General features: G+C 39.8%; 1 protein-coding gene across 2 annotated transcripts in view; it reads left to right on the top strand.

The window, feature by feature from the left end:
• ATP13A4 (ATPase 13A4) overlaps positions 1 to 18,543 on the top strand; it is a 122,592-nt gene extending 104,049 nt beyond the window's left edge. Inside the window, exons 26-30 of one of the 2 annotated variants that reach the window (XM_040267519.1) lie at positions 6,706 to 6,877; positions 7,559 to 7,752; positions 9,062 to 9,150; positions 12,705 to 12,785; positions 17,906 to 18,543. In XM_040267519.1, the coding sequence (XP_040123453.1) occupies positions 6,706 to 6,877; positions 7,559 to 7,752; positions 9,062 to 9,150; positions 12,705 to 12,785; positions 17,906 to 18,118 (749 nt within the window). In that variant the 3' untranslated portion in view covers positions 18,119 to 18,543. The remainder of the gene's footprint in view (positions 1 to 6,705; positions 6,878 to 7,558; positions 7,753 to 9,061; positions 9,151 to 12,704; positions 12,786 to 17,905) is intronic. The other variant, XM_040267520.1, reaches the window with a different exon arrangement.
• Positions 18,544 to 25,163: the final 6,620 nt, after the last annotated feature.

The following is a 25,163-nucleotide window of genomic DNA, read 5'->3' as shown; positions in this document are numbered from 1 at the left end:
GATTCTGAACCTGTGCTGTTGCTTGGTGGGAGGCAGTGGTTTCCTGGCAAATATTTAACAACCAGCTCTTCAAAAATTGTATATATATATGTATATATTTGGGCTTCCCTTGTGGCTCAGCTGGTAAAGAATCTGCCTGCAATGAGGGAGACCTGGGTTGGATCCCTGGGTTGGGAAGATTCCCTGGAGAAGGGAAAGGCTATCCACTCCAGTATTCTGGCCTGGAGAATTCTATGGACTGTATAGACCATGATGTCGCAAAGAGTTGGACTCGACTGAGTGGCTTTCACTTCACTTCATGTACACACACACACACACACACACACACACACACACATATGCATATAAGTTTGGGCTTCCCTGGAGGCTCAGGCAGTAAACAATCTGCCTGCAATAAAGGAGATGGAGGTTCAATCCCTGGCTCAGGAAGATCCCCTGGAGAAGGGAATGGCTACCCACTCCAGTAGTCTTGCTTAGAGAATTCCATGGACAGAGTAGCCTGGTGGGCTACAGTTCATGGGGTTGCAAAGAATCAGACACAACTGAGGGACTATCACTTTCATGCATATAAGTTTACTATAAGCTTTACTAAAAAAGGAAAATAAGTAGAGAACAATTAACAAATAATAATAAAATATACATTACTCTTTCTTGCAAATTCCATTTAACCAGTTGATTCTCACAGAATGCTTTAACTGAGTTTCATCAAAATCTTGTATCCTGAGTCACTATAAGGTTGTGATTGATGACTGAAATAGTTCCAATGTGATGGTTGATAAACCATCAATAGTTGGTTGATGTTTTTCTTTTCCTGAATGAGCAAAACAACAAAGCCTTATGCTGAAACTTTAATCATCATGTGATTAAACTTTAATCACATCCCATCAGTCATGTGAGCATCTCGTTTGCTAATTTGACCAATCATTCTTGAAAACTGGAAGGATATTTCCTCAGTTAAAAAACAAGTGTTCATGATGTAATGGCTACAGATGAGACACACTTTTATTTATTTATTTATTTATTTTTTATTTTACTTTAAGAGACACATTTTTAAGTTCAATCTCTGTTGTTAACTTCAAGAACAGAGAGAATGTCATTACGACGTTCTCAGTTTTGAGTATTCATTATCTTTGTTTTTAAGATATTTATTTACTTGCTCTTTTATATAATTTTCTTTTAATAATGGCTGTGTTTAATAGCTGACTTCTGAATTTCACCACAGGTGGCTCTTGTGGTCTTGTATGAGCGGCCCTAGCCACCACTGGCTGGGAGGGTCCACATTACTCATACCTTCAAAAATACCAGAATATACACACTACTGTATGTGACATAGGTAAACAGCAGGGGCCTACTGTATAGCACAGGGAACTATACTCAATATCTTATAATAACTATCATGGAAAAGAATTTTAAAAGTATATGTGTATGTGTGTGTGTACAACTGAACCACTTTGCTGAACTAGCTAACACAACACTGTAAATCAACTATACTTCATTTAAAAAGATGTACCAGTCTTAGATTGCCACTTCCACATGGCTCCTGGTCTTGCTTTCACACTATTTCCACTATTTCCTCTAATATCTTCTGATCATCATATTAACAGCTATCACACCAACTTATCATTAAAAACTTTTGTTCAAAAGCTCTGCTTTCAGAGAACATGCTCAAGGAGAGTAACTGTTGTGTTCTATCTACACCTCTGCAGCCACTTCCCCAACACTGCTCTTGCCAAGTCCACCAAGGACTTCCTTGCTGTCAACAATACTGATCACTTCTCTTTCCTCATTGTACTTGAATCTCTCAACAGCACTCTCCTTCTTTAAAAGGTTTCTTCTCTTGGTTTTTGTGATGCCACTTACTCCTGAATTATCTGTCCCTTTAAAGAATACAACTTCGCCATTTCTTTCCCCATTTCTCTGCTTCTTTAAGTATGTGTGTGTGTTTATGCGTGCTTAGTCATGTCCAGCTCTTTGCGACCCCATGGACTATAGCCTGCCGGGCTCCTTTGTCCATGGAATTTCCCAGGTAAGAATACTGGAGGAGGTTGTTATTTCCTATTCCAGGGGATCTTCCTGACCCAGGGATCAAACCTTCAACTCCTACGTACCCTGCATAGGCAGGCAGATTCTTTACCACTGTGCCACCTACCTGTGCTCTGACTTTCAGAATGTTCCAAGGCTTGCTTGTTCTTAGGTTCTCTTGTCTTTTCAATCTACACCATCTCCCGAAGTGATTTCAACCAACTCTATGAATTTAATGTCACCCATATGATGATGAATCCCAGATTTGTGTCTCTAAGCCTTGATGTCTATCCCAAGCTCTGGAAATGCAGCTGCTAAGCATCTAATCTTAGCTATTTAACAGTATGGAGACTTTACAGGCCCAAACAGAACATTTTATTGCATCAGATCTGAGAGTCAACAAATTATCAAATATTTACTGAGTATCTGGTTTGTACTACTTACTGTAGTAGGCAACTGAAATACTTCAGTGGAAAAAAAAATAAAAATTATTTTCCTCATGAAATTTACATTCTATTAAAATAATACCACAATCTAGCAAGTTTTTAAAATTGAAGAGCCAGAGTCATCCTTAATTTTCCTTTTTTCTTCACCTTTTCATATAATATATCTGCAATTCCTATTGGCTCTGCCTCCAAAAAATATCCTGCATCCTTGCCCGCCATCCCCAGTGTGGCTACCGTCACAAAGCCCTGTCACCTCACTTAAGGATTTCTGTGATAACCCTCACAATTGATCTTGCTTCCACTCTCGCTGCTTTCTCCTCACCCCAATTTACCTTTTACACAGTAGTAAAAGTGTTAACTTCTTTTACATGTAAACTTTGTTGTCATCCTTTCTATTTCCACCAAGTCTGAAATCTTACATGATCTGGATCCTGCCTACTTCTCTAAATTCACCTCTAACCATATTGCAACTCACGTCCTTGTTCTAGACACCCTGGTTTTTCTCTCTTGTGAACATTGCCAGCTGTAGTCACCTCAGCATCTTTTTGTTTTTCTTTTTCTATTTTCTTTGCCTAAAATACTCTCCCAGTAGAACTGCCTGTGGCTTTGGCTTTTTCTTTAGAGTCAGATCTTAGCTTAAATGTCACCACCTCAGAAAGGTCATTTAAACAGTGACCAGCCAGTTATTCTCCATCACTAGTTCCACTTTATCGTTTTCATGCTACTTTCTGCAATCTGAAATTATGGCCTTGATCCCTGTTTTTATTTGTTTTTGCCTGCTTTCCCTCTCTCAGTGTGTACACTGCATGAGAACAGCACCTTATCTACCCTGATCACTGCTGTATTCCCAGTACTTCTAACAGTGCCTGACACATCAAAGGAGCTCATTAAATATTTGTTAAATCTACCATAAGAACATTCTTGGACAGTCCTTACTGTTAACAGAGTAATCCTTCACATTAAGCCAGCTCTGTCTCTCTGTAACTTTCACCCATCTCAGTTCTCAGTTTTGCCATTTGGGAAGACAGAGAATCATCTGATTTTTCTGCTGAAATAGTCTTTCAGATATTTGAAAACAGCTCTCATTTTCTTTTGTGATTCTTCTCTTGCCCATAACAAATATTTCCAGATTTTTATCTATTTTTTGATAAATATACTTGACTCTTTACTGTTTTTATGATTGATTAATATAATTCATTGTGAAAATAAAATGGAAAACATTACAAGATATAACAAAGAAGAAACCCACTTATATTCTACTATCCAGAGCTAACCAATGGAGGCATTTTGACATATTTCCTTCCAATCATATATATGTCTATACATATGCATGTATTTGAATTATGTTTCCTATATTGTTTTGCATCCTCATTCTTTCTGTTTACCTTTATGCCCACTTTTTAATGTCATTAAATATTTTCAACCCTTTTGATTGTATTAAATTATACATAATATAAAATTTGCCATTTTCACCATTTTAAGTATACAATTGAGGTACATTAATTGCCTTCACAACAGTGTTCAACAGTCACCACTATCTATTTCTCATTTTGCATCATCCCGAACAGAAGCTCTTTACCTAATAAGAAATAATTCATATTGCCCTTCTACCCAGTCTCTCATAACCTCTGCTCTACTCGCTGTCTCTATAAATCTGCCAAATCAAAGCGTTTCAAATAAGTTGAACCATTCAATATGTGTCCCTTTGTTTCTGGCTTATCTCAACATAATACTTTCATATCACCTATGTTGTAGCATGCATTAGGACTTCATTCTTTTATGGCTGAATAGTATTCCAGTATATATATGTATATATCACATCTTGTTTATCCATTTATGTTGATGTGTTGAAACACAATTGATTTTTTTTTTATGTATTGATCCCGCAACATAGCTGAATTCATTTTTTAACTTTAGTAGTTTTCATGTGGATTCTTTGGGATTTCCAAAATATAGGATCATATCACCTGTGAGTAGAGATTGTTTTACTTCTTTCATTCAATTTGAGTGACTTTTATCTATTTTTCTTTTCTAATTGCTTTAGATAGAATTTCCAATGCAATGTTGAATAGCAATGGTGAACGTGGGCAACTTTGTTTCCTTCCTGATCTTAAGGGGAAAGTTCTCAATCTTTCACCCTTGAGTGTGATGCTAACTGTAGGTCTTTTATTATATAATATGTAATTATGGGGATTACATGTAATAAGCTAAACGTATGGCAATCTAGTTGAATAGGTACATTAACGTTAGTAGCAGGCAAAAACTGCTGCTTTATAGCTCTGTTTCCTTTTATATGGTTATTACAAATTAAATCTTTGTTCACTGTGTGCTCAATAACATATATAATTATTTCTATGCATTTGTCTTTTAGATCATGTAGGACTAAAAACTGAGGTTAAAAAACAAAATTGGAATAATATAGGATTTTATATTTGTCTAAGTAATTACCTTTACTGATGTCAAAAATGAGCATGTCAATAAAGAGAAGTTATTAAAAGCGTTCTTTAAAAAGAATGTCTTTTTGCTTCATTTTAAAATTTCTATTTATTAATACCCTCCTTTTGCTCATATATTATTTGCCTGACTTTGTTTAGTTTTTTAAGCATATTAAAGACAGTTGTTTTAGAGTCTTTTCCCAGTAAGTCCAATGTTTGGGCTTTCTCAGAAATAATTTCTGTCAGTTTATTTTATTCCATTAAATATTATAATGTTGTAACTCTGGAAATCAGATTCTTTCCCTTCCCTAGGTCTTGATGTTTTTTGTTTTGCTGCCTTTTGATGGCTGTAGTCCTCCATTTATTTAGTAACTTTTCTGAACTATTTTTTCAAAGATTTGGATCATTTGTCACATGTAGTCAATAAAATCTCTATTGCTTTAGCTTTTGTACAACTAATATTTTGATAGAAATACCCATGAGTTGAATTCCATGACATGAACAAAGAAACACCTCTCCCAGTATTGCAGACTGGTTCTGTACTGAGGCACTTCAACACAGTACCAAGCTTGTGCTAAGCTGAGTGATTATTCAGGATTAAAAACTGAGGGTCTTTTCTGGTCTTTCCTGACCATTCATTTTGGCATGCACATGACTTTCTACATTCTCCAAAGGCACAAGTACTTTTGAATACTATAATTTTCCAAATAAACGCTCCTTAACTTTTCTTTCTAAGCCACAAATGGTTATTTTATGTCTCAACTGCAATTTTTTGCTCCCTGTGACTGTGGGTTGCTTGTTAGCCTTACAATATTTTCAAGGAGTATATGCTGCTTTTCTGCCTTTACTAAGTTTTGTATTAGATGAAAGAGAGATGAACCCCTTGCACAGTCCCCAGGTAGTCCCCAGACAGGTTAGAACAGGTATATGTAATAATTTGTCTATAAAGCTTGCTTTTCCCTTCTATAACCAGGGACCAGGATCCCCTGCTGGGAATGCAGACAACCTAGATCATGGTTGCCAGCAAACTAAGGAGGGAGTGGGGCAATGGCAAGTAGAAAATGGCACAAAGCTTTCCTCCCATTTTTAAGCTATATTTTTCTTGATTCAGCATCTGCTTGGTTGCTGGAGACTTTTGTCTGTTTTACAGAGTTCTGACAAGGCTGGTTCTGACAGCTTCCTTTTGTCTCTCAGTGTTTCTGTGGAGGGATAAGATCTTGGAACCACCTAATCTGCCATTTTGCTAATGTCATGCCTTGTTTTGCTATTAGTATTTGAAAACATTACTTCTTAGTGATTACATGTTGTTTCATTGTAGAGATGTACCACAGTTTATTGTAAACAATGCTGTGGTGAACATCTTCCTATATCTCTATTTTTTTAGCTTAGGATAAATTTCCAGAAGTGGAATAGTTATGTCACAAGTTATAAACATTTTTCAGTCTCTTCATATTTATTGCCAAATTGCCCTGCAGAAGGTATTTTTGTGTCAATTTATGTTTCCACAAGCAGTATATGAGAGTGCTCATTTCATCACTTCCTCATCTATAATTTAATAGTTTGCTTATTCATTAGGGGAAAAAAAAAGGTATCTTGTGGTTGTTCTATGTCTTCTCTTTCAAGAATTCCTCATATGACTTAAGTTTCCATACATTCATTGTTTTATTCCTTCCATTTGTGATATATTCCAATTTGTCAGTTTCTTCAAACACGTGGGACCAAGAAGTTATCCATACTTCTGATGAAGAATACAAAAATTGCCTCCTGTCATATACCATATAAAACCTGAATTTATCTTGTAGTGAATTTGAACGGTGCCTATCCCAAGCTGGTGCCTTTCAGACCAGCAGGACGGCTGATCTCCCCGCCTCTGCTGCTCTCCGTGATTCTCAACATTCTTCTTAGCCTCGCCATGCACACTGTGGGCTTCATTCTGGTTCAGAGGCAGCCTTGGTATTCCATGGGGATGCACAGGTATGATCACAGCCTTAGATTCTCGCCTTCCAATTTCTATCAAACATCACCTGGCCCATATGTCGAGAGGCAAATGGATCTTCATTCTGTTAAAGGGTTTGGCTTCTTTAATGCCCTTGGCACACAGAGTGTCTGTCTTTGTAGCTCTGTTTGGTAGCTTCGTTCATTGGTATTTCTCTTTACTCATTTTGTATGATAGTGAACTATGACCATCTTTTATATCTAAGGTGAGCATACATTGTGGTTTAGCTAGGCAGCGCTATTTTAAGCTTGACAATCCAATGAAATGGTTAAATTTTTTCCTTTCCCATTGAAATCTGTGCCTGTTGGACAATCAACTGTACAGTCACCGTTCTTATAAATGTTCATAAATCTTAAGCAAACAGAGGAAAGAGTCATGACTGACATTTTATTCTCCCACATAGGTTTAATACATGATTCATGCCCAGTTTATTGAATAAGTAACTTTTTGAACCTGTTTATTTATCTATTTATCATCTATTCATCTACCGAAAATACAGATCTACACATGCTGATTTCTTCCTGTTGTACTTTTCAGTATATTCTTTCCCAAAGTGTAGGCAATTATAGAAGCCTTGGGGGGCACAGAGTCATGTAAATACATATGCTTCAGAAGGGCTTGTCGTCTCACTTCATTAGCCTTTTTGGTTTCCTTTTTAGTGCCTGCACAGTGCAAAATGACACCATTTCAAAGTTAACCATTTCTCCAACTGCTCCAGTAAAGAATGGAACCAATGGTGTCTTCACAAGTTTTGAGAACACTACTATATGGTTCTTGGGAACAATCAACTGCATCATTGTGGCTCTTGTCTTCTCTAAAGGAAAACCATTCAGGCAGCCCACATACAAAAACTGTGAGTAGAATTATACCGAATCAGAGGAGAGAGCTCATTCTTTGGAGAGGAGAACAGACATGCCTGGCTCGCTCAAGGTGCAGTTGCAGAGTTGGTGCTCATCTAGGGTCTTCTGACTTCCACTCCAGGGCTCTGTAAACACATGCAGCCTCATCTCCTAATCCTTTGCTACCTCCGTCAAAGCTACATTAAATGCTGGAATTTTTTAATCCACCTCTTCCCCTCACTAGAAGTGTCTCTAGGTATCTTTTCATGGGATTACTCCAAATTGGGGACCTTGTGCGTGTGTACTCAGTCGTGTCTGACTCTGTAAAACCCCGTGAACTGTAGCCCATCAGGCTCCCCTGTGCATGGGATATGCTTGCTAAGAATACTGGAGTGGGTTGCCATTTCCTTCTCCATGGCATCTTCCTGACCGAGGGATCGAAACTGCGTCCCTTGCATCTCCTGCACTGGCAGGCAGATTCTTTACCACCAGTTGGGAAGACGCATTTAATTCTCTGCTTATCAGAATTCATCTCAGAGGAGGTAGGAAGGATTATAGCACTCAACTGGACATGTCTACTGACATGTACTGTACAATAGTCAGGTGGTCTGTGACTGGCAGTTCTGGGAGCATGTTCAGCCTGGGGGATCTTGACTATAGATCATTGAGGCTGATGACAAAAGTCCCTCTCATCTCCTTACAGTCTGGACTGGGGGTGAGGGAGCATGTTAGGAGACGAGTGATCTGGTAAGAGACATATATTTATATAGCATCACCCCCCCACCGAAGTGGGAAAATTTAGAAGCACAATTTGAAAAATCAATATCCTCATATAAATCTGTTCAAAGAAAGTTATTTTGCTCTTCTTGGGGTGAGGAAGCCATGGAATGCTGACCTCCACATGACTGCAATTTAAACATTTCCTGCTGCTGCTGTCCTGTTTATTTACAGCCCTCCCTTTTTCCAGAAAATGATTTGTATTTGCAAATGATTTGCATTAAAGAGACTCAGATACTTGGATATCCCCAAGGCATTTATTTAAAACATATTTTGTCAATATTACCCTGTATGTTACTATTTCCTATTTTTATTAATTAAAACATATAGCAAGCATGCTAAAATTTCCAATTAACTCAAGGGCATGCAAAAAATTGTAGGAGTGAGACTCATTTCATAGAAATGAGTACTTTTCATCTATTATGCATATTTTGATGAAGAAATCATGTAAATCTAATCAGTGTTAATCAGTATATGTCTGTCAATGGATGTGAGACTTTCTACTTAGATTTCTCTAAATGATAACTTGTATTCTTATTTCCTCAGATATATTTGTCCTTGTGCTGGTCGTACAGCTGAGTGTGTGTCTATTCATTCTATTTGCTGATATTCCAGAATTATATAGGTGCCTGGATGTAAGTCTTATCTCTGGGATATGGTGATATTTTATAGTTATATAAAACCCTGACTTCAAAAACTGGGCTGCAATTGCAATTGACATGGATTCTCGACAGCTATTATTCTTTTGAGATGGGAGGGTTAAAAAGAATGCTGAATTTATTCACTTTTTAATTTAAACTAGTCAGGAGATGAAATTCTGTTTAGTCTTGACTTCAAGTATTTAAAAAACATTGAACACTTTACTTTTGAAAGATCCCTGTAAGATTGGAAATTCTATTTATACATTTCCTTTTTCAAATGTGAGAGAATTTTTCCTAAATGGTTTTGTTTTGAAGCTGTTTAAACAGTTTTGCCTGTAACAATTTTGGGGTTAGTTCTCAAATCTGTATTTACATCTTTTTAAAACGTCTTTAAAATATCTTTTTCTGTACGTACATACTTAAACGTAGTCAAAACTTTTCAAAGATCCATATCTTATCTCAAGAACTCTCCTACATTTTGTAATTTTGAGACAATTTTGAAACTCTATAAGAGATAGAAATTTTACATAGTCAAGCAAGGGAAAATGTATATTTTGATTTATTCTAATTTTTTTCTTTTGAATTAGAAGTTAACCATTAATAAATGTCTTTTAGACCAATAAATAGAATACAGAAGAGAGGATAAAAGGAACTGAGGTTTTAGTTCTTTGCAAAATTTCCTGTCTGCTTCTCCATCTCAAAGATAAGTTTCATGAGGGCCAAGATACCATCTTATTCATTCTTGTATGTCCAGTGCCTGGCATAGTGAATGGTACATAATGGCAATGACTGATGACTGATCATTGCAGATCAGGTTCCTAAATGTAGACAAGCCTTTTAAGTACATAGTGCATTCAAAACCAGCAATACCTTCACAAGCCCACAGTGACATCTGACATATATGCTAATATCTACATTCAGTTTTTTATTTTTATAATTGTATTACTATATTAACAGTGCAATTGTATTCATGAACTAGATTAGGTACTCATGGAGATAAATAGTCTTTGCCCACCGGCCTTCTAAGGGGGTTAAAATTCCTTAATCCTGAAGAAGTTACAGGTTAGGACATGTTGAATTTAGTTATATTCTTTAATAACAATGGGCCTTCCCTGGTGGCTCAGCGGTAAAGAATTTGTCTGCCAATGCAGGAGACACAGGTTTGATCCCTGGGTCAGGAAGATGCCCTGGAGAAGGAAATGGCAACCCATTCCAGTATTCTTGCCTGGGAAATCCCATGGACAGAGGAGCCTGGTAGGCTACAGTCTATGGGATCTCAAAGAGTTAGAAACAATTTAGTGACTAAACAACAACAAAATAGTGAAGACTCTTTTGCATGACTTCAAAAGATTCTGCAAAGAATTATTTCTCACATTAAAATAAAATTTTTATTATTTCATAAAATTATGGGTACATTTTATAAAATGAAACTATGCAGGTAAGGAAAATTATAACATTTTGAGTGGATCCTTCCATCTTTGAAAATTCATATATTATAAATGCGTATTTGACTGAGTTATGAAGTTTATTTTATTTTAAATGGAGTCATGCTGCTTTGCAACCTAGTTATTGCTCATTTTTTTAAAAATTCATAATTTTTTTAAAATGGAGAAAACATTCTCGTAGTTTAAAATTCAAAAGTTAGAGAAATTGTGTAGTGAAAATCTTCCTTGTCATCCTTGTTTCCGGGTTACCATTCCCTCTCTCTGGAGACAACTTATAACACCAGTTACTTTGCATACTTTTGGATATGTATTATACACATGTATATATAGGTATATATGTGTATAATATACAGGTTTCTTATAGGTATATTCTACCACATTTTTACACAAATAATAGCAAACTATTACATTTGTCCAAATTTTCTGATACGGAGATGTCCAGGTGAGATGAGATGTACAAGAAAGTTGTTGGAGAAATTACCCATAGAGGAAAGAGATTAGGCAGCCAGTGGAGATGGGGAGGGGGCCACACTATGATATGGGTCTGATCCCTCTGAAGGACAGAGGGATGGAAGGTGAGCTGAATGAGTCAAGTTTCAGACTGCAGCACAGTTCCAGGAAAGTCAAGCCAAAGTTGCCCATCAGAGGTGTCTCACAAGAATGAGTGTAAGTAGCAGCCCTGGTGTCCTCACTTACTAACTCTGAGCCGACCGTGCATGCAGAGTGTGGTCACAGGCTGAGCATGGTGGTAGATTCTAAGCACGGTGGGAGTTGGAGTGTTTGCCTTTTATCCTCCAAGCAGCAGGAGATCCAGGTGAAGCATTTTCATGGCTTCCACGAAGACAAACACGATCCTACACTTCGCTCTTTCATGTAACAGTATATTTTGGTGATTGTTGCACATGAGCACATAATGTTTTCTTATTCTTTTCTATGCTAATGTAATATTTCAATGTCTATTTATGTATACCATAATTTATATGAATCCTCTATTGACAAACATTAAACTGCTTCTAATTTTTTACCATTACCAGCAAAATAAAATAACTTTACACATATATATTTTATAAATAAAATAACTTTACACATATATTATTTCAGCCATGTATATCTCTAAGAGAAATTCCTTGAAATGGATTTGAACTTTGAATTTTAATATCCCTGCCCTTCATGGAGTTGTACAGCTTTTATCCTCACCAAAGCATAAGGCAATGTATGAGGCAGTGCCAGGTATAAAGAGTATACTTGGCTTCCATTCACTCATTCATTCATTTGTTCAACCATTCAACATGAATATGTAAATATTATGTGCCTGGGGAGGGATTAGGGAAGACAGAGACAAAGAGGGGCAAAAGATAGTAGTGACAATCTGTTTCATCCCTGATTTCTGCCTTGGTGAGAAGCCTTGTCATGACACAGCCTGGGAAGCTGTACGCACAGTCCTGAGGGGGAAGCCCTGACTTAGGGCTCAAACCAGGACTCAACTGAAGGGAGGTATGACACCACAGAGAAGAGGTTTGACAAGTGTACCCTCAGAATCTCCTGGGAGTAGAGCCACATTCCTGTATTCCCTCGTAAAAATGAAACAAAGCAAGTAAACAAGAAACACTTTGGGGACTTCCCTGATGGTCCAGTGGCTACGACTGTAATCCCAGTACAGAGAGCCTGGGTTCAATCTCTGGACAAGGAACTAGATTCCATGTACTACAACTAAGACTCAATGCAGCCAAATAAATAAAAATTTTAATAAAACCCCAAAAAACTCTTTTACTATTTTTTTTTTTTTTGCAAAATAACCAAATTTATTTTAGAAAATTTAGAAATTACAGAGAGGTAAAAAGAAGGAAGATAAAGCAACAATCGGTCCCCAAGTTATTGGAATCATTGAGTATAATCCTTCCATATTTTCTGTGCATTGATTCATAGACATACTTATGTATATAAAATGTATATGTATGTATATAAATGTAATACAATGTACACATCTATGCATGGGTTTATTACATATGTAATTTGAAACCTATGAAAAAGTACACTATGAACAGCATGAACTTTTTGCAGCATGATTTGTCTTCAAACTGAATATACTTCATCTCCCACCAGCTGCTCTGCACTCCTGTCCTGTGGAGGGTCTACATTGTCATTATGCTGAGCTCCAATTTCATTGTGTCCCTTGTCGTGGAGGTAAGTGCCCTAGAGTTGCTGATACCTGGTTGGGTTGGTGGGGGCCATTCTCTGGGAGTCCGAAAAGGAACAGCTTTAGCCAAAAAGGTTCAGCAGTGCAAGGGGCTCCCTTCCTTGGCAATATGAGCAATGATGGTTCCCTGTGATGAATTCCAAACAGGACATTAGTTTTCCTGTCTGTAAAGTGGGGCTGGGGAGGATGGAATAAGGTCTTATGCATATCTAAAATTCACATATAGAGAGCCAACTAAATTTATTTTTTGAAATTGAGATATGAGTCACGAATATTAGAGTCACTTATTTAAAGTGTACAATTCAGTGGTTTTTTGGTATGTTCACCGAGTTGTGTAACCACCACCACTTTCTAATTCCAGAACATTCTCATTACCCCAAAAGAAATCTCATACCCATTAGTGGTTGCTTCTTATTTCCCCTTTTTCCTCCTTCACCCCCTGGTAACAACTAGCCTACTTTCTGTCTCTATGAATTTGCCTATCCTGGTCATTCTATCGAAAGGGGATCATATGATATGTGGCCTGTTGTGTCTAGCCTCTTTCCCTGAACAACTTGGATCATTTTTACTTTACAGATGGGAAATGAGATTCACAGTAAGTTTTTCTGGACTTTTATTCTTTATGCTCCATTTCCTCAGTAAAATGAGCTGGTGCGCCTCTTTTCCCTTGCTACGTGTTTTACTCGCTGCTTCTTCAGTGCTATCAGACAAAGTCTCCAGTTCTTAAGGCTTACTCTTGGGGAGAGTTAAGGCATCCAGTTTGAAGGAGGATGAGCTATAAAACTCCATCTGTCCTCATCCTGCTCTTACAAACCCAGGATGGTTCCAGTGAAGGGGGATTCATGGTGGGCTGGGGGCCCCGGGGCCTGACATCCCTGCAGTGTCTTGTAAGCACAGAGCCTTCTTTACTGACCAGAGTGAAGGCTGGGCAGGAGCTGGTGGCAGGAGAGAACATAGAATTAGGGTAAGGAGCATCTCTCTATACGCTAAACCAGGGCCTCCCAAACTTGAGTGGGCATCAGAATTCCCTGGAGGGCTTGTTAGAACACAGATTGTCCAGCCCTGCCACCCGCATTTCTGATTTGGTAGGTCTACAGTAAACACAAGTTTTAGTTTTTCTAGTAGGTTGCCAGGTCATTCTGATGCAGCTGACTCAGGAACCATAGTAAAGAGCCCTATGCTAAATCATACAATTCCCAAAGCCACCAGATTAATCAAAGAGCATCACGAGAGTCCTCTTAAGGAGATGCAAAAAGATTGCCCTTGCCCTTTAAGGGATAGTCTTACGTGTAGATCTTATTCCTGTCCATGATCACTTTATTTCCTCTGTTTCAAACATCTTTCCCCATTTCTACGTACTGAAATACCATCCCATCCTCTGTGGCACAGCTGTGGTATTATCCTGTTCATGAATTTTTCCTGATGCATGGATCAGTTAAAGTAGCAAAGCTCAGCTCATGGTGGTTTAAACAATAAAGATATTTATTGACTCACTTAGCAAGAAGATTGGAAGCCAGTGGCTTCAGATCTAGTTTAGGTCTCTTTGGCATTATTGGGAATCTGCATTCTTCCACCCTTCTGTCTCACCATCCTTAGAACCTGACCCTTCATATTTGTGCTTGTTGCTTATGGTACTCAGCTTAGCTCCCATGTAACTGTGTTAGCTGGGTTTGAGGTCTGTTTTCAATGCAGGTTAAAAAAAAAAATGGAAGAAGAGGTACCAGCAAGTTTTTTTTCTCACAAGTATGAACCTTTTATCAGGGAACAAAACATTTTCCTGCAGCTCACCAGTGAGCTTCCTCTTATGCCTCATTGCTTAGAACTATGTCTCATTGTCAGCTTTAGTAGAAAAGGATTCTGGTAAAGTGGATCTATGCCAAAAACTTAGACAAATTGTCCTGGACTAGTTATAATTTTTTTAAGGTGGCAAGGAGGAGCCAAGAGGAATGGATTGTAGGGTAATCAAGCAACAAAGCCTGCCATAATCCCCCTACAGAAAACCATTCTCCTTCAGTATATTTGCAGTTAAGAATATAGTTGCAGAGTAGATTACTTGCCTTTGAATCCTGGCTCCACCCTTTCTTGCTGGCTGATTTTGGTTAAGTTTCTATACTTCTCTGAGTCTCTGTTTCCTCATCTGCAAAATGATGATAAGAATAGTAACTTGTCTCATACAGTTGGGCTTCCCAGGTGGCTCAGTGGCAAAGAATCCACCTGCCAATACGGGAGACGTGGGTTCGATCTCTGGCTTGGGAAGATCTCCTGGAGAAGGAAATGGCAATCCACTCCAGTATTCTTGCTGGGCAAATCGCATGGACAGAGGAGTCTGGCAAAGGGCATCCCTCATGCCTCAGTCGGTAAAGAGTCTGCCTGCAATGCAGGAGACCTGGGTTTGATCCTTGGGTTAGGAAGATCCTCTGGAGAAGGAAATGGCAACCCATTCCATTATTCTTGCTTGGAGAATCCCATGGACAGCGGAGCTTGGCAGGCTACAAGCCATGGAGTTGCAAGAGTCAGACATGACTTAGAAACTAAACCACCACCAGATGAGCCTGGCAGGCTGAAGTCCAGGTCACAAGAAGCTGGACACTACTGAGCATAAAGGTTTATTCAATTCTTAAATTTAAGAAGTGAGCCTGTCCACCTCCATTCCCACTCCCCCACCCCACCCCACCCCACATACGGAGAGGGTAATTTGATATGCACAAGTCTGAATGAGACCTTATTATACTTGCTAATCTCACGATCTAACCTCCTTCTTATAGGCAGAGGAGCTAAAGTGGACAGCTTTAACGGCCCTCCTTGTATTACTTATGTATTTGTGTGGATATGTAGGTGTATATATATGTATGTGTGTATATATAGATATATATGAATTATTTGAATTGTTTGTCAAAGAGTTCATGTGATAAAATTTTTGTTGTTTCTTGTTTGTTTGTTTTTTAGAGAAATGGTATATTATCAAGGCTTTCCTTTTGTTTCTCCTTCTGTATCTAATTTACAATGTAGAATGACAAGACAAATATCTCAGTGCTTTCTTTGGTTTCCCCTTTCAGAGCAGCAAAGTAATATAGATTATCACATTTCTAGAATTGTAACAAAATTCAAAATATGGTGGAGAGCACAAAAGTCTTTCTCTGTGTGTATGTGTGTGTGTTGATTTGTTTTGTCTGAAGCCTGCTAAGATTTCCTGGATATAAGTTGGATTTTAAAACCTTTAATTAAATACCCATGATCCTACCTTATCCTAGCTCTAAAGAGAATTACTGTTCTCTAGTTAATTAAGGAGGACAAAAAAACCTTGGCGAGGTGTTTCCTAAGGTTTCCAAGATGCTGATGAGATAGCTATGTACTCATTTAACTGATTAGCAGATGATCAATTTTTAGAGGAATATTCAGACTAGCTCTTCTCTTTGATTTCTATAAGCAGTGGACTCAGATGTCAAAGATGGGTGGATTTTAGGAAACCACTATCTCTAGCAAAATTCCTTGTAGAATCCTGCAGAATTAACTCTTTCAGTTTAGCAAAAATACCACTGACAGACACCAAAACTAGTTCTAATTCTAAGGGACCTCTTAGGCCCTCATATTTTCCTCTTTGTTTCTTTCATGATAATTTCTAAGATGGTCTATCTCTGTGACCACACAGGACAAAACAATGAAATTAACATGATAACCTCTTAGGCACTATGTGTTATAACTTGGGCTCTATTCAAGGTTCAGTTTAACTCATGACATAAATGTTTTTAAAGAGACATATCTTTTGCTATCTTAGAAAAAGGATTGCAATGAAATATTTGTAGGTGAAGTTTAGAGGTTTATATGAAAAAGGCTGCAATGCCAAACCCTTTGTTAAATGAATAGTTCAGAAGAATGATAAAGGGAGGCAGCTATGCCATGCCATGCCCTGCATTGTAACAGGAGTTGCTGCTGGTGCTGCTAAGTTGCTTCAGTTGTGTCCGACTCTGTGAGACCCCATAGACAGCAGCCCACCAGGCTCCCCCATCCCTGGGATTCTCCAGGCAAGAACACTGGAGTGGGTTGCCATTTCCTTCTCCAATGCATGAAAGTGAAAAGTGAAAGTGAAGTTCAGTCGTGTCCAACTCTTCGCGACCCCATGGACTGCAGCCTACCAGGCTCCTCCATCCATGGGATTTTCCAGGCAAGAGGACTGGAGTGGGGTGCCATCGCCTTCTCTGGTAACATACAATCCCAATGACAAATCTAAGAGGACAGAATTATTATTTCTAATCACTGAGGCTCAGATGGGGTAATTAATTTGCACACAGGAGGTAGATGTCAGAGATAGGACTTGGATCCAAATCTGTCCAACTCCAAAACTGTGGCCCACATTCCCAATTTTACCTGTGTTCATGGTTACACAATGATATGCTGGGATACACTTGGCTTCTATAAGGTCAATACCATTTGGCATTTTAAGTGTCATTTATATTAAATCAGCAGCAGCATATTAAATCATGTTTAGATGTGATATGGAGTAAACTGCAGAATTTAGATGCTTTTACTGCTTCCCTGATAGTTCAGTTGGTAAAGAATCCACCTGCAATGCAGGAGACCCTGGTTCAGTTCTTGGGTTGGGAAGATCCGCTGGGAAAGGGATAGGCTACCCACTCCAGTATTCTTGGGCTTCCCTTGTGGCTCAGCTGGTCAAGAATCTGCTTGAATGCGGGAGACCTGGGTTGGATCCCTGGGTTGGGAAGATCCCCTGGAGAAGGGAAAGGCTACCCACTCCAATATTTTGGCCTGGAGAATTCCATGGACTCTAAAGACCATAGGGTTGCAAAGAGCTGGACACGACTAATCGACTTTCACTTCACATTTCAGATACACATGAAATTCAAAAGAAATTTCATCCTTGAGGCAGACTACTTCAAGCTATGTTTCTGTTTCAGAAACTCTCTTCCAGAAGTGTTTCTTAAATGTAAAAGTTTGAGAGGCCTTGACCTCTTACATGAAATCACCTTGGGAGGCAGAGACTCAAGATCTTTGTCAAGCTAGAGTGAAGCAGTCAATGCTGTAGTGCCTTATGAGGACTATATTCTGGAAACAACCTCTGATTGTAAACAATAACTCTTTTATTTTGCAGGAGGCCATTATTGAAAATAGAGCCCTGTGGATGATAATCAAAAGATGTTTTGGCTATCAATCAAAAAGCCAGTATCGGATATGGCAGAGAGCCTTGGCAAATGACCCCAGTTGGCCCCCAATAAACCAGACCTCCTACTCTGATATGCCAGAATGTGGCAGGGGAGTGTCTTACAGCAACCCAGTGTTTGAGAGCAATGAGGATCAACTATGAAGACAATGTGATATCCAAGTTTACATAACATAGAAACAATGACAAAAGGGACCAATTTCAGTTATTTTATTTTTTTTTAAGCAACAAGACTCTTATAATATCAGCTGGAGGTTTTGGAATCAAAAACCTATCCAATCATGGTGACAAATTAAAGTCTTTTTGATAAGATACTTTCTACAGAGCTGAACACTGCCCTAAGGAGAGCATTTTTCTCCCGGCTTCTGAAAGTATCAGAAGAATATCCCAGGGATGGCAATGGGCCAAGAGATTGCCTGGCTGAAGGAGAAGGAGAGTATGTAATCTATCTTCTTAGATGTATATGTTTTAATGAGTTGAGGGAAAGTAGCATAAAACTATAAACATGTTAAAGATCATTTTTGAATTCTTATTTCATTGATGGAAAAACAAATGCTGGAAAACCATCACACTGCTCTTTACTCTCTGGTTTCCTTTCCTTTGTGGTATTTTTCAGATCTGAGATGTTTACTTCCATTTCTGGCTTCTCCTGTGTATTAGTAAAGATAGGCTAAGCCAATGCTGTAACAACAAGCAATTCCAGTATCTCAGTGTGTTTATACTCAAGAACGTCTTTCTTGACCCAGGTGACTCTTTAGAATAGCCCTCCTCAGGATGGTGACTGCTCCAATCTGATGGTTTCACTGACTCAACACAAGAACTCCATGTGTACTGAGACCAGGAAGGAAGATAGAGGCTCTTCACTGTGCCAAGGTGGCACACATCTCTCCCATCACTCACAATTCATTAACCAGGAATTTGGCAAAGGAGCTTGGAAGTAGAGTCTCCTTAAGGCTGGGTTCATGAGTTTGCAATCTGGTGGTCAAACCAGGGCTCAGAAAGGTCCCATTCTTGGTTTAGTACTCTATTGTTGCCATCTTGAAATTCTTAATTTTTAACAAGCATCCCCACAGATTGTCTAGCTGGTCTGGCTTATATTCCTGGGAAAGAAAGGGAAGTAGCCCACATCACAGAGCACTAGAACTGTCCACTAAACTGTCTCCCGACCCTGTGGTCTTCTTTGTTTTAGGAACCCCTCATCTTGTGTGCCCAGTTCCAGAAATTTTTACCCCTTTGTTCTATTATTTTTGAGAAAAGTTAGTCTTGTGCTACAACATTATATTATCACTAACATAAGTCCTCGTACAACTTATGCATTTCTTAAGTTTGAAGCTTTAGTTTTTAGAAAGCAAAATTTTCCCTTATCACTTCTACAGTTTGGTTATATTGAATTCACTTGGCATAGAAAACACCCAGGTTTCTGTTAGCTCAGCAGACAACACTGAATTCTAGGAAAACATCCACAAATAGTATTTTTAAGGCAAAAGCAACATTTTCATGACAAACAGCTAATTCTACGTGGATATTCGGGGCAGAGAGTGAGTCCCTGTGACTTGGCTACTTACCAAGAGTATCTGCAAGCTCTCCCTTCCTTGGCTGAACTCCCGCATTGGCAGTGCCCTGTGACTGCAGAAAATTCTGGAACATGGTGTTTCTCAGCCATAAAGACATCTTGTCGCTTCTGGTTTTAAAATAGGGTGTGAAGAATCATTAAAACAGGCTGCAGGATCATTGTCTTCCTCAGTACAGAAAGGAATGTTTCCTTTTACAAAGTCAGCATTGGCAATGATAGGACAGCTCTACATGTCTTTTCTAAAACTAATAGTTGTTCTCATTTTTCAAAAGTTGTGGGCAGGGGCAAGCTGGAGACAGCCTACAGCCTAGTGATGAGCAAGCATGGGTGCACCGTTCACACTTTGAAGAGCCCCCTCTCACCAATTATGTCACCTCCACTAGCCATCTGAGTTACTTAGTTCTCCCGGAACTCAGACAAGGAAGGGCTTACCATCCCCACTTTACAGATGCGAAAGCTGAGATTCAGGGGAAGGAGAGCACACCCAGACCTTGGACACACATCTTTTGAGCAAACCTTCTGTAAGCTCCAAATGCCTCCTAATAACTAAGCTCCAACAGGGCAGGGTGCATGGTGTGATCTCACAGTCAAACAAAGAGTGAATTTCTTCTTTGTCAGGGGCAAAGAGGCAAGCCTTTGTAATACCAGCGCCTCCAGTTCAAAAGAATGTCAGGCAGCCTGCCAGCCTTGGACTAGAGGTGTGTTAACAAAACCCCAAACCACAGGTGTTTGTTTGTTTTTCTGCAACTCAGTTGCTTTTGTCTTGATCAGAAGTGATTCCATCCTTAGCAATTCACACACAGCTGGCAGAGAAGAGGGGTGGAAAACTCTGGTTCCTCACCCACCAAACAGCCCTAAAACCTTGGCCAAAAGGGACTCATTCTAACCATGGTTCTTGAGACAAACTAGATCTAGAGGCAGTGAGTAAAATAGCAGGAAATGTTTAAACAGGAAAAATGGAGATTCAAGAGACACCAGAATGGTATTCAAATCCTTGAAGGGGTTAACCTGAGGGAGAAAGTTCTGACTTGGACCTGGTGGCCCCACCAATGGGTGAAGACCATGGTGGGAATGGCTTCAGGCTGACATGAAGACTGCTGCCTTATTAGTCAGCGTGGACAGAGGTGGAAGCTGGTAACCTCACAAGGTGTGCACTCCCTGACATTGGTGGTTGCAATGGGTATTCGAAAACCATTTAGCAAAGGAAGTCAAGTATCAGATGAAACTCAGTGACCTGCTAGATTCCTTTCAGACTTGATAGCCTGGATCTCAACCTCCAACTGAGTTTTTATGACTACTGCTCACACAAAACAGCAGCTGGACCCTGTGAGGGGCTGGGCTGGGGAGGTCCTGTGGTGAGGATACACAGGCTGACTGCTCTGTCACTTGGAAGGTGGCTTCTGATAGGGACAGGAATCTAAAAAAAAGGTGCACAGTGAGGGGTCCTGACTGACAAATTGACAACTGGGGAATACTTCTGATGTATTTTCTCAGAAAGAAATGTTTGAAATATTTAAGAAAAAGAACATGAGAAAGTGCCCCAAACCCAAGGGCCACACTACTTGTACGCAATGTGCTTTCCTGAAAAGGACATAGTCACCTGGTCTAAATCATTTGGGAGAGTCCCTGGTATCTTCTTTTACCATCTGAGCCACCAGAGAAGTCCCTAAAAGTAGCAGTGGTGGTTAAATTTTCTACTGGAGAGGGGAGCCATTCCCTTCTCCAGGGGATCTTCCTGACTCAGAGATCAAACCTGGGTCTCCTGCATTGCAGGCAAATTCTTTTACCACCACTTCCCTGGTGGCTCAGACAGTGAAGAATCTGCCTGCAGTGCGGAAGACCCAGGTTTGATCCTTGGATCAGGAAGATCCCCTGGAGAAGGGAATGGCTACCCACTCCAGTAAGCCTTGCTGGAGAATTCCATCGACAGAGGAGCCTGGTGGGCTACAATCCATGTTGTCGCAGAGTCAGACACAACTGAGTGAGTAATGGTTTCACCTGTATCTTCATTCCAAGGTATACAGCTCTTACCCATGGAGAAGAACCCTGACTCCAGGCTCACCTTTCTAAATACGGAAGGGTGGAAATAGAGAATGGAAATATGGCTGTACCATTTGTGTCCTTCTGTGTTCACAGAAGTGTGCATTGCACACTTGCAGATGTGATCACTGGAAAAAGTGACTATTCAGAGACTTGTACTATCAGCAATTATCCTGTACAAAAGCGATGAGTAGAATCTATCATTCTGTTATTCTAAAATCGATCTCTCTTTCTCTGCAGTGAAGTCTTTCACTCTGGATAATAAAATGAGGTAGTGTCCTTCAGTTATGTGGCCAAAAAAGCCACTTTTTTTACAAAGTCCCAGGCATTTCTAACACTGCAGAGGTGATTATTCCCTGCTTTGTTACAGGGAATTATAGTCTCCAAAATAATTTCATTCTCAGTCTGTTATTTAAGCTTCATAACAATCCTAGGAGGAAGGCAGGGTGAGGGTTACCCTCCTCCTTTTCATCAGATACTAAACCCTCCAAAGCCTCAGTAACCTGTCTGAGGGCGCCCGACTCGTGAGTGGAGCCTGGAGCTGGCTTCAGACACGGGACCCCTGCCATGAAGTCCCTGCGGCATCACTCCTCCGTGTTGTTCTCCCTGGGATGTTCATAGCGTCAACAGACAAGAAGGCAAGCAAGGCAACTCTCCAATGGATTGTCATCATGAATATGATTTCCTCCAGAAAGAGTTTTCAGTTTTCCTAGAAGTTTTCTTGGAGCTAACCATCAATCACAGAAAAGGTCAGCTCCCACGGCTGAGAGAGTAAAATAAAACCAGAGCTCTGAGAGCCGATGTCGTGAGAGCAGATAGAGCTCTGGTTTCTGCCTTCTGTCTCCAGAAGCAGAAGCCTGTATCCCTGCTTGAACTTTGCTCTGCCTCTGCTTTGTACAGTTTCTGTAAAAGGGTCATATGAATTCTCTCTCGGCTTTGTACTATGCTCACTTTTTTATGTGAAAGAAAAAAAAAAAACCCTTGAAAATTGCTGCCACACAACATTGTCTGTCCTTTGATTTCTTTAGACTTGTTAATATGACCCTTTAAATTTTATCAGCAAAATGACTTTCTTCAGAATTGAACAAACATACAAATAAAAGCAACAACGACCAAACGTATCTCTCCTGGAGGTATTGACCAAGCCCCCCTGGCCTTCCCAAGCCTGTCGACCTTGTTCCTTCATCAGGAAGGCTGCTCTTGCCATGCTCTCTCGCTTGAATATTCCCCCCACTTCCACCAACCCTCCTTCCTCATGACCGTCTCCTTCTCCTCCAGATTTCAGCTCACTGGTCTCTTCTTCCAAAAAGTCTAGCCTGATCTGAGCACTTTATCCAAGGGTTTCCTCACCCTGCTAGCTCAGCTTGTTTTCTACATAATTACTTGAGCAAACTTTCAGGAGACTGAGGTCGAAAAAAACCCCAGTTGTTCAAAATCATGCACTTAGGAAATGGGTGACCTGGGTCTAATATCCAAGTCTAGGCTTCCCAGTGAAAATCCTTTATGGTCTTCACTTCTAGCCAGATTCTGCTAATCAAATCAGCTAATTCACTGGGGCGGGGCGGTGGGGGGGGAATGTAACATGTTCTAGAGCAACTTCCATGTTTGAATGAAGCATGTTCAAGGGATTATCCAGGCTCTCCTAGCTCTATTTCTTTGCTCTCTCATCCCCATTATCTCTTCTCAGTGTTTCAACTCCATGAAAAATCTGATAAAGTACTGGCCTGTGATAAATGCTGCACACACATCGACCATGGAGACTGTTGAATTTGAAGGTGTGGGTGAGGATGACAATATTGCCAGAAGTGTTGAGACAGTCCAAGTGAGGGTTGGAAAAGAATTTCCAGACATAGAGCATTTCTTGAGGGAGTGAGTTTATTAAGAACAAAGAGCAGAGATAATGTGGGCACTGCGAACGCGGTGGGCTGACCTCCTGACAGACCAGTGAGAGTCAACAGTTTTTGTGAGTTAATGGCCAATTTTTACAGCCTAAGACAAAAAAAAAAAAAAAATTCCTGCTGGAAAGTCAGCGTTAGGTGATTGGTTACCAGGCTATTGGCTGACTACCAGACCGGGCACCTTTGCCTAATTTGGTGTCAGGAAGCTTGTTAGTGATGACCAGGGGCCTTTTGGCAACAGTTACAAAGGGGCTCAGTCAGCCTTGGAGGTGACCTTGGTTCTGAGCTCTGCTTCTGTGGTACAAAGCCTTGCACCTGTGGCCTTACTCCACAGGTAGGTCTCACATATGTTGCATGTATTAGGCACTGCACAGCTCACAGGACACCACTCCTATTGTATCACAAGCCAAAAGTGGCATCTCTGTGTGACATCAAGGCTTTGTGGGTAAGTGAGGACTTTTCCTTGTGTACCCATAAACTTAGCACGTAACAAAGAGTCTCACTAGTCCCCCGCTCCAATCAGTTCTTAAGCCCCTGAACACTCTTGCGGCACTGTCTCGCGTGTAGAAATTCCTTCCCTCCAAAACTTTGCCTGAATTAAGAATCTCTTATCTAGTTTCCCCAACTGAAGTCTCTCTTCTGTTTTTGCTTCTCTAGGTCTCTATGAATTTTATTGCTCAACTCTGATCATGTTCTGTCCACGGTCAGAAACCCTTCATAGTCTACATTATCTACCAAATAAAACACATATTGCTTAGAAAGGGATGTAAGACCCCTTGCAATGGCCACATGTAGCCTCATCTCAGACATTTTTCATCCTTGCACTCTCTAACGTAGCAAACTACTGTTCCCAGCACTCAGTAACTCACTTGTTATTCCCAGCATACAGGAACCATTTTTCCACCTCAATACCTTTTCTCATGCTGTTTTCTCTATAATTGTTGCTCTTATCTTCATATATCCAAATCCCACCTATTTCTCAATTGGGATGCACTGAACCTGCCAAGCCAAAAGAGAGATCTCTTTTATCTACATATGCATCACACTCTATATATTCACCCTTTGTGCAGCAGGCAGCTCTTTTCACCTTGTATTATGATCCTGTAGTGTTTCAATTTTCTCCAGTGTCTATGCAACCCCATTTTAACTAGGAACAAAGCCTGATTCATTTCATCTTCCCACTCTGCACCCAGAACAACGCCATGGTTGGGGCTTTGTAAGCAGCTGTGGCATGATTGAATAAAAAATATAATCGCTGGGACATTTTGTTGATTTATTTCTCCTTCTTTGTCTGGGAACATCTGTTTTCAATACAAAGAAGCTTAACTAAAACAATAGCACATGAATAAAAGCAACAAAAAGTACAAAGTATAGTGATTCCAAAGTTGTCTTAATGAATTTGGCTGTCCATGTGTATAGTAGATATGGGGAGGTGTGCTGTGAAATTAGAAGGGCTAGATATATGCTACAAAGACCATCTCAGTATGCAGAGGACACTAGAACTTTATTTGTGAGAGCAAAGGCACTTCTGGAAAGGTACTCAACTCAAGGGAAGAGAGAATCGAACCAGGCAAACTTGTTTGAAAAACCAAACAATGGATACTGGGGGAGAGGGGAAAAGTTTAAGTATAACTAACTATATTTTTCAATCTGTTCTCTGGTTTCACCCTAAATTTAC

This window comes from Oryx dammah, unplaced genomic scaffold, assembly GCF_014754425.2.
Source record: "Oryx dammah isolate SB20612 unplaced genomic scaffold, SCBI_Odam_1.1 HiC_scaffold_2, whole genome shotgun sequence".
NCBI lineage: Eukaryota > Metazoa > Chordata > Mammalia > Artiodactyla > Bovidae > Oryx > Oryx dammah.
This window is presented reverse-complemented; position numbering and strand designations above follow the sequence as displayed.